At 38.1% G+C, this 10,887-nt stretch overlaps 1 protein-coding gene and 1 long non-coding RNA gene across 2 annotated transcripts; both read left to right on the forward strand.

The window, feature by feature from the left end:
* Window positions 1-410: 410 nt before the first annotated feature.
* On the forward strand, window positions 411-1,310 carry LOC311295652 (uncharacterized protein; the record flags this gene model as incomplete). The annotated part of the gene is made up of 5 exons (XM_084417117.1): window positions 411-471; window positions 593-712; window positions 810-962; window positions 1,046-1,192; window positions 1,299-1,310. Exons 1-5 carry the CDS (start codon window positions 415-417, stop codon window positions 1,308-1,310), a joined length of 489 nt encoding a protein of 162 aa, XP_084273243.1. The 5' UTR covers window positions 411-414.
* Window positions 1,311-1,316: 6 nt separating this feature from the next.
* LOC311295376 lies at window positions 1,317-2,120 on the forward strand. Its single transcript, XR_014628320.1, has 3 exons — window positions 1,317-1,452; window positions 1,577-1,715; window positions 1,817-2,120. It is a non-coding gene; the product is annotated as an uncharacterized lncRNA (long non-coding RNA).
* Window positions 2,121-10,887: the final 8,767 nt, after the last annotated feature.

Genomic DNA, 10,887 nt, shown 5'->3' on the forward strand with positions numbered 1-10,887 from the left:
CGCTGGCTGAGAGAATCGATATCGTATCGTATCGTGATGAACTGTCCGATTTACACCCCTAATAAATAATCTTTTTACAAAATCTAATTACATTATACCTGACCATTTTATATTATGTTCCACACAAAGACTGGAGCTGGGATTGTTGAGTGTACAAAAGGATGTCTCTATGATTGGGCAAGTATATGACCTGCTACACCTCATCTGGAAAACCTACCACTTCAGCCCCAAATCAATGAGGGAGCTTAAAGCATTGGGAGCTGAAATTGGAGTCACAGCATACGCACCCAGTGGGGTGAAAGGGACAAGGTGGCTGCCCCATGTGTCCCGTGGTTTGAACACGTTCCTAAAACTAGGGAAGGATGGCGACCCCCAGAGCTCTGGACAGTTTGCTGCAGTATACAGTATATGCACATGGACCACCTGGCTGGTGCCTCAGCCAATGCAGACATAGCTGGCAGAGCAAGGAAGGTTAGTATCTCACCTCTTTGAGTTGGATAGTGTTTCATTATTGAAATCAGTTTTGACTTTGTATAAGAACGGAAAAGTGTTGTATAAGAGTTGAGAATAAGAAATATTTATACTTTTGCAGATCAAAGCCACCATGGAGGATGGGACATTTGTGGCATTCTGCCACTTCCTGTCAGATCTTTTTTCTTCCATCAGCCGATTCAGCCTGTTGCTCCAGAGAAATGATGTAATTCTACTTCAGGTAAGGGAGATAGAGAGAATAGGGGCCAGGGGTGACATATGTTTGATCTAACCCCTAAATATGTTTCATGTTAGTAAGAAAACAACTGTCTTCCCAGGTTGTTAGTGCCATTGAAAGTCTCCTTGCTACCATACAAACTATGGCAGCCAGAGTCAAACCAGATGGTAAGCTGTCAGAGTTCCTGACAGCTATTAAGGAGCAGCACCAACAGAAAGAAGGAGAAACTGGAAGACAGAAGTTAAAGTATCAGGTACATTTATGGACTACAATATGTAATGTTTAGTTCATGTTAATGAAATGTACTCAGTGGAGTTTTTATGTAATGATTCACAGGGAGTCACCCTTATAAAAGGTGAAGCTGAAAAGCTGGCAGAAGGTCAACCTATCAGCCAGTGTGCCCCGAGATTGCAGAAAGCCATGGAGCTAACCTGTGAATCCACAGTAAAATACCTAAAAAAAAAAGATTTGACAGCCTTCTTGGTGAGTTGTTGTATTTACAATTATGTCATAATCTCACTGATAGGTTCCAACACTGTTGCTAGGCCTTTATATTTCCTTATCTTCAATCTCTGTCATTTGGTAATAGAAGAGAATATAACGAACACCTCAACAGCCAAGGCAGTAAGGTGTTTCAATGTCTTTAACCATGACTCTTGGCCAGAAGATAAGCTGGAGCTCCTGGACCATGGTGTCAAAGAGGTGAAGTTTCTCCTAGAGCACTACTCCACTGTCCTCAACAGGTGAGTTTTTTTGCTGCAGGCATGGGTCATGTTTCTGTTGACATTATAACTGAGATTATATATTGAGAACCTATTATTTTTTATTATTATTATTTTTTTTATTTTTTTTTCTGTTGTATGTCAGGAATGGATGCAACAATAAACAGGCAATAGAGGAGTTTCAAGAGATGAAAATGACAATAAACAAGTCGTTCAAAGATAAAAGTTATCTTGCACTGTGGGAAGTCATGATGACAAAAGAGCCCTACTGCTCAGACTACAAGGTAGGCTCTGTTAATTTCAGTATATGAACAGAACATGATCATTGACACTTGATTTGGAGTGAAACTTGAAGTGGTTTGATCAATATGGTTGTTTTTTACAGAATGTTCTGCACCTGGTCAAGATAATGCTGCTGCTCCCAATATCTGCAGCAGTGTGCGAAAGAGGATTTTCATGTCAGAAGAGAATAAAGTCGGACAATAGAGCAAATCTGCATACTGATACTGTGGAGGACCTCATTAGAATTAGAGTTGAAGGGCCAGAACTGATGGATTATGATGCCAGTCAGGATGTTAGGCTGTGGTTCTCCCAAGGAAAGAGGACCAGGAGGCCCAACTATAAGAGCTGCCCCCTCTGAATTCAATTGCTACTGTATGTGTTACTAAAGTTGACATTTATTCACAACCAAGGAGACAATGGGTTGAACAGCTGTGAAGACAGTAAAATTATAATCAAACAACAATTAACTTAAATTAAATAACATACATGTTTTATTAATAGATTTTTTGAGAGTTTTCTGATTTGATAGTTAAAAGATTAAAACATTTTGCTAACATGAGGTCTTGTGTCACTGTCAGTCTTTTTACATCAGTGCAAAACTAGGGTATGCAGATTAAGACCACTATTCATCAGCATGCATTGATTAATTCCATGGCATGTAAAAAAAAAAGAAAAAAAAAGGTGCGACCAAATCATATGCTGGTGCGACCAACTGAGAAAGTTGGTAGCACCAGTGCAACCAGTGGAAAAGTTAGTCTGGAGCCCTGTATGTATGTGTATGTATATATATATATATATATATATATATATATATCTCAGAACTGAGAGGTCGCAATAAATAACCTAAACCACGTGTCATATTGTCAACATGGTAGGCTACTATGAAGCACAATAGTGGGTCATATGTCTAATGCTTTTTGAAAACTTATGGCTTTCTTCTTCATAAAACGAGTCGGACATCATCACATTTTTGTGTACATTTTTATTTATTTACAACATTAGTAAGCTACAGGACATCACATGACCTGCGCGAGAGAGAGAAAAAAGCAAATGCGTCATTGTACCCAGCACTTCTGAAAATGCACTTCCGAATGCGTCTCTGTCCCCAGATGGTGGAAACAAGCTTTCGTTAAAAAGAGAATGACACAGAGGCACGTAAGAGTGAATATCATCTAGTAAGTAGCCTAATGCAGTTTGAACTTCATGTGGAAATCTACTCAACATTATAGCCTAATCCTGATTTTGTGCAATCTGTGTGATGCTGCTAGACAGCGCAGAGTGAAGCATACGCAGCAGTCATAACTCAGTTTTGGACAAGGTGTGGCCATTGCAAATACTGTAATGCAAAACTGCTGATGGTGGTGGGTACCGGTGATGGTAATTGGTAAATTAAAACTTTACTGTAACTGTAATCATAGCCGCGAGAGTGAGACAGCGAGATGATTGACAGGACGTTAGCGGAGGAAAACGCACGAAAGAAAGAAAGCAGGAAATAGGCCTTCTTTACAAGTTTTGGTTTACACTCAGAACAGAAATGGCAAAGCCTCACAGTATCAACAACCACCTAAGCAGTGCACTGATTTCTGCAACTTTGTTAATAACTGTCATTGTCTATAGACATGAGTATTTCCTTTTCTGTGTCTATCAGCATGAATGCCTTTAAATGCTTCTGAGACACTGAACTTCTTAGCCTGTTCTTAACAAATTTCAGTGTTGAGAAGCTTCTCTCACAGGCGATCTGAGTGATTGAGATTGTCAACAGAAACGTATATGACAAACCAATGACATGGTACACTGTAAAATCTAATTAGTTGGACTTACTCAAAAAAAGCATGCAAACCGATTGCCTTAAAAAAAACAAGTGAAATAGGAATAGTATGTGGTACTGACAAATGCTTAGTTAGTATAGTTCACTTACACAAGAGTCCTAGGCTGCGTTCAGCCCCGACAAAACGTTGCACAACGTTTTTTAAACAGAAACAGTGATGCGTTGAACACACTGTTCTGATGACGCAAGAGTTGCAACTATGGCAGCTGAGAAGGCCATTCTTTGTGTTCTTCGTGAAGAATTTTCGGAGCCTGATGAAGTCGGTATAAATATGTGTTTAATACTGCAAAATATGCCCGATGTTACAGTTACTGCACTTGCCGCCCAGAACAAAAGAGAACATCCCAATCGAGTGAAGGGATTGCTGAAACTGAAATGGAAGCACACATCTTACCTAATTCAGACTAAAACACATCTATTTAGCCTCACATACTGACTTTATTTGTAGGTCATACTGTTTTAATACCCTGTATTTTCTTTCTCATTTTTAGGAAAAGCACTTAATTACCATTGTTTATTTCTATACCAATACACTTGCAATGAAGCTAAAAATATAAACAACTACATCATTATGTTGATATCCTATATTTTTTACAATAAAACTTTCGACAAACATGTCTTCTAATATCCTCAGTTGTTGCGTATACCGAGCTGCATCAAACACATTTGTAAATTACTTTCCTTGAACCCATTGTGCGAGTTCACTTTAATACCACGTGTTTTATATACAGGTTGCTGCTGATTGGACTGCAGTTCTGACACACCCACCAAACAAGAGAAAACGTATCTCAAACCCCGTTGCACACCGGTGTACGCCGTTTCCAGGAAACATGACGTTCAACCCGGAAACCGTAGCAAAACGTTGCGCACCGTTTTGAACTTGAACATGCCCCTAGTAACTAAAAAAGAACTGTAGAGAGTACTTGATAATTTACTTATTATAAAATATAATTGTTACCATTGTTGTGTTTTGCAGGCTGAATGTTGAAGTCTGTGTGACTCAAGTATGATCAATTGCAAGATTGTCACAAATATAGAGGGATTATATCAACACAGTTAAAAGTTTCACAAGGTGTTTAGGACATAAGTGTTGGCAACAAAATTATAAAAGATCATTAATTGACAAAATATAGTTATGTTATACATCATTCATTCATATATATATATATATATATATATATATATATATATATATATATATATATATATATATATATATATATACACTCACTTAAAGGATTATTAGGAACACCTGTTCAAATTTCTCATTAATGCAATTATCTAATCAACCAATCACATGGCAGTTGCTTCAATGCATTTAGGGGTGTGGTCCTGGTCAAGACAATCTCCTGAACTCCAAACTGAATGTCAGAATGGGAAAGAAAGGTGATTTAAGCTATTTTGAGCGTGGCATGGTTGTTGGTGCCAGGCGGGCCGGTCTGAGTATTTCACAATCTGCTCAGTTACTGGGATTTTCATGCACAACCATTTCTAGGGTTTACAAAGAATGGTGTGAAAAGGGAAAAACATCCAGTATGCGGCAGTCCTGTGGGCGAAAATGCCTTGTTGATGCTAGAGGTCAGAGGAGAATGGGCTGACTGATTCAAGCTGATAGAAGAGCAACTTTGACTGAAATAACCACTCGTTACAACCGAGGTATGCAGCAAAGCATTTGTGAAGCCACAACACGCACAACCTTGAGGCGGATGGGCTACAACAGCAGAAGACCCCACTGGGTACCACTCATCTCCACTACAAATAGGAAAAAGAGGCTACAATTTGCACGAGCTCACCAAAATTGGACAGTTGAAGACTGGAAAAATGTTGTCTGGTCTGATGAGTCTCGATTTCTGTTGAGACATTCAGATGGTAGAGTCAGAATAAAAGTAAACAGAATGAGAACATGGATCCATCATGCCTTGTTACCACTGTGCAGGCTGGTGGTGGTGGTGTAATGGTGTGGGGGATGTTTTCTTGGCACACTTTAGGCCCCTTAGTGCCAATTGGGCATCGTTTAAATGCCACGGCCTACCTGAGCATTGTTTCTGACCATGTCCATCCCTTTATGACCACCATGTACCCATCCTTTGATGGCTACTTCCAGCAGGATAATGCACCATGTCACAAAGCTCGAATCATTTCAAATTGGTTTCTTGAACATGACAATGAGTTCACTGTACTAAAATGGCCCCCACAGTCACCAGATCTCAACCCAATAGAGCATCTTTGGGATGTGGTGGAACGGGAGCTTCGTGCCCTGGATGTGCATCCCACAAATCTCCATCAACTGCAAGATGCTATCCTATCAATATGGGCCAACATTTGTAAAGAATGCTTTCAGCACCTTCAGTGCCACGTAGAATTAAGGCAGTTCTGAAGGCGAAAGGGGGTCAAACACAGTATTAGTATGGTGTTCCTAATAATCCTTTAGGTGAGTGTGTATGTGTGTGTGTGTGTATATGTATATATATATATATATATATATATATATATATATATATATATATATATATCGTTTTCTGAAAAATTCTTTTTTAATAATAAAGATTTTTTTTTGAAAAATAAACTATTAAATGGCATTTTCTGGAGAGTTTTGTGCAAAGAAATGGAGAAATTGAGTCTTACATGATATGTGAAAAACTGCAAGGTTAAGAGCATATTTGCATTGTAGTATCAACAGGTATTAGGACATTTAGCATTTACATTACTGTTAATCAGCAGTGGTGGAATGTAACGAAGTACAAATACTTTGTTTCTGTAGGCCTACTTTACTTAAGTAGAATCAAAAGTGCATACTTTTGACTTTTACTTCGTTACATTTTGCAGCAATTATTATACTTTCTACTCCACTACATTTCTACAACGTGTCGTTACATTTTCTGATCAGTTTTTCCCCTGCCACAACAGGGATTGAAAAAAAATTCCTGTTTTCGGTGCTGATGCGGTGGTGACGCGTTCATGTAAGGGTGGCGCTGCCAATAAAGCACCTAAAAGCTGTCACAAAGAACCGGCAAAAGTAATGATTATGAATATGTAAAATATAGCAAGGAGACCTTTTAATTGTTTATTAATAAACAAGTGTTTTCTGTGTCAGTGCCCTGCATAGATGAAGTTGACGATGCTATCCTCGCAATCTTCGCAGTAGTGAACTCGCCAGAGAGAAATGCACATTTCATACGGATTACACAAGCAGCGGTCTGTTTTCTTTCGTTTTGAATTGTTCTGTTTAAAAGAAGACCTTCCAAGCTTTCTATAGGTCTGTCAGGCAAGTAGGCTCCCTTATACGCTGAGTTTCGGTTCATTTATGAGACGAGAGTCCAGTTCACTCGCCGGCGCGTCCGTGTCGTGATTATCTATTGTCTATATACTATATTATATAAATCCAGGCAATTGGTTGATGAAACATTGATTAAAATTAAGATACAATTAATACAAAACGAAATTCATTTTAAAGAAAGGCTTTGTGCTTTCTGTTTGAGGTCTCAGTGAAAGTTTTAAACAGTCTTTTAGTGCCGCTTTCAGAGCGGTCCCGTCGTAACATTGTTTTTTCCTCATAAATGCGAACATGAAAAATAAAATAAAATGAATATGTTATGTTCTGTGGAGAGCCAACCCTTCTTCATCTGGTGGGTAGGCTAGTATTACTTTGGTTTGCAGTGTAATTCACAGAATTACAAAAAAATATTTTGCCACCTAAAAGTTAAAGATTTTTTATTTTTTTTTCAAGGCAGTAGAAGGTTCTGGAACTTTTGCGCGCTTCCATATCCCGCGCAACTATGGATCTCCCAGGAACATTCATTATTGCTGCGTACATTTATCCATGTCAGAGTTCTGAGTAGTAGCCTACCTAGATGCGCATGGCATGCGCGAGCGGTGCGCGATCATGGTCGACTGACAAGGAGATTAAGCAGCTGAACAAGAATACGGCCGTGTCCCGATTGTTCTCATCTCAGCTCCGCCGAGACAAAATAGACATGCCATTTCAAAATCTTTCATTTATAATCAGAAATATGTTTTCAAAAGCATCACTTTCATCAAATTTTATGTGACAGAATTTCCAGTAGGCAACTGACTACTGCAAACAAGCAGGCTTATGTGCCGGGGCTGAGCCCCGGAGAGCCCCGGCCCAATTTAACCACTGTATATATATATATATATATATATATATATATATATACTTCTCTTTCTCTGAAACCGAATAACTGATTTCTTGTTGCAATCGCTGCATCAATGGGAAGAGAATAACAGTAGTGTAAATTAAGTTCCAAGTGCCCAACCAATTCATCTCCATAATGGTGACTAAAAACATTTTAGGAAAATCAACATCAATTTAAGCTTGTACGATGTTCTCTCAAATTTTTCAGTTGTATTAAAATTTCAACATTCAAGATGACTTTGGGAAATGAGTGAATGCAAACAGAGAAAAATAACTGCAGGAGGTGGAGGAAATGAGTGAATGCAAACAGAGAAAAATAACTGCAGGAGGTGGAGGAAATGAGTGAAAAGTCCATTAAGATTTTCCCCGCCTCAAAAACCACACTCAAACCAATCAATTAATCTTAACTTGGGTTTTCTTAGTAAACAAAACATTGTATGTGAATAGATTACTAGATTTTTACAATTAAGTTAAGACATTAAGTAAAGTTAACTAAAAAGTGTTAGAATCACTGTTGGATTTTACAGTGAAGGTATCGGTAAGAAGGTTGTACTGTAAGAGGATGAGATACACACAAATGGCAGTTTTTGCAGCAGGAACAGGTCCTGTTCTCCAGTTCTACCTCTGGTTTAAACAAACTCGTGTCGTGTTTTGGCTATAGGCATACATATTACGTGTGTTGTTTATGTGTCTGTATTTTATGCTGTATTATAATTACACTGGGTCACCAACTAAGGACAGATTGCAATCTACAGTATTAACACATTCTTCTTGACTCTCCAGCCGAGTGTAATAGTATGTTAAGAAGCTTTTAGCGTTATTATTTGACCAACGTTTGGATACTGAGATGCATATTTGCATATTTAGATGCATATTGATTGTCCATTTAGTTAAAGATGACTGCTTTGTAGTTTTTAATTTTAAATGCAAATATATATTTTTTCATAATGCTACAGTTGTATGTTTTGTAGCAGAAAAGTTTCATATAATGTATTTCTTTATTTTATTTATAAAATTAATGTGTGTGTATGTGTGTGTGTATATATATATATATATATATATATATATATATAAACAAAAGTCGAAAAAGTAGATTATACTGCAATACGTCATTTTTGTTTAGAATGCAGACCTTTTTTTTATAAAGTAACAATTGGACTCTTTGTAGAAAACTCAGTATGTGATTTGTTATTTGGCTATATTATATTATTCATATTTCTTTTTGAAATATGTTAAAAATAAATATTACAGGATAGTAAAAACAGATTTGTGACTGAATGGTGGGAGGAGCAGGCCTTAGGCATTGGACTCACGAGCTGGAAAAAGGTTTGAGGCCTTTATCTTTGCAAACACATATGTTAACATGAACATGATGAACATGCCCCTGAACACTAAATGTTCCTCTTATTTTCAATCTACCCCATTCATTTTCAATGGACAGTCATTTTTGACCAATAAAAGCTCAGATCAATGAGGCCTACAATCAGTCAGTTTCAAAAAATAAATACAAAACCTGTCCTAAATGAAAGAAAACAAGTTAACAAAAAGATTGAATCCAATATTTGCTGATTATAGCATAACAGAGATGTATAAGCTATTTAATTTTTTTGTAGGATGGTCATTTTTGACCAGAAACACATTACAAGTGTGACTTTGTGCCATTTTGAAAAAGTTAATTTGTTACATTTATATAGCGCTTTTCTGGGTACTCAAAGCGCTTTACATAGAAGGGGGAAATCTCCTCAATCACCACCAATGTGCAGCACCACCTGATGAAAGCAGTTCAAAACAAACTTGCAGGTTAAACATTAAAGCACACTAGTGTAGCGTCTAGACTATTAATTAAATGTAATGAATAATCCAGCAAACCCTCTCTTCCAACAAAGTATGTGTTCATTCCCCTTCACTTTACATTTTACCCATGTATGCGTAATGATTGTGTGTATCTGTTTGTTTAGATTAGTTATGAAAACTTTGGTGCACATTCTTGTGATTCTGATTCTGGCCCCTGCTTGTAAATCAACGTCCCTTTAACAATGTGATCACAGCTACATGCTAAGAAAGAGTTTTGTTTTTTTTTGGCCATAAAAAGCTGATAGATGATCAATACTAAGTGTTCGCTGCATGAACAGATTAATTGATTGTAATATTAATTCAGCTACATCAAGTTAATTCTATTAAAGGGGCATTCCACCCATTTGAACATTGTTTTTTATTTAAAGTGGGTCATATATGTAGTCGAAATGTAAAATAAATTTTGAATTTGGTGCCTTCGTGACCGAGGAAAGACAAAAAATAACTTCAGGACGCATTTGTATGAAAGACAACAACTCCCACAATGCACCACATTGCACAGCTCCGCAAGCCACTCCCACTAATCCAGAAAGCGCATATCTGCCTATAAGAGAAATCACTCTTCCGTCTACAAGGCTAGCTACCACCAGAGCTTGAAATTCATTTCACATTCACACAAAATGTCTAGTTAGTTGGCGAACTCATTACTCCTCGTTTGTATTTCTTTCAAAAAGGTGAATTATTGCATGGTACCTGGATGTTCAGTCAGAACATATGCGGTGCGAAACTAGGATAGTTCTCAACACAAACGTCCGTGTCCTCGTCTGATTCAGAGATTTCGTCCAGGAGAAATTGTCATTGTTGAAATTCTTTGCCGCAGACGGACTCTATCTCTGTGTTTGTAGTTGCATCTTACAGTCTATGAGTTGCATAGTGAGATCACCGGCGCCACCAGTCCGCCCTAACTCGAGCCAGTCCGGGCTCCTCGTCCGCGGCAGGCAGGTCTTCTGCCTCGGCTGCTCTTCGCTATAATGCGGCTTGTAAAGGTAGCCACAAATACCTGATTCAAGCATCAGACTTCCGAAATCCTCTTCTTCTATATCATATTGAGCACTCTCCTCCGCTATTGTCATAACTTTACATCTGTCTCCACAGCGTCTGTTAGCTTAGCTTCAAACAAGATGGAGGATATTGCTTTCAGTTTCAGAGAGTAAAGTCCCACCCACTGATCTGTAATAGGTCTGTAGCGTGAGCGGGTCCCGCCCCCTGGGAAAGATGAGGAACTAGTGCTTGTAGTCTCAACAAAAATCCCCCCCTCTTACACTTCCTCCTACAATGACGCAAAATGACGATTTTTGCGTCATTGTAGGAGGAAGTGTAAAAGGTAAATAACGGA

The sequence above is a fragment of the Rutilus rutilus genome (assembly GCF_951802725.1).
Source record: "Rutilus rutilus genome assembly, chromosome: 8".
In the NCBI taxonomy this organism is placed as follows: Eukaryota; Metazoa; Chordata; class Actinopteri; order Cypriniformes; family Leuciscidae; genus Rutilus; species Rutilus rutilus.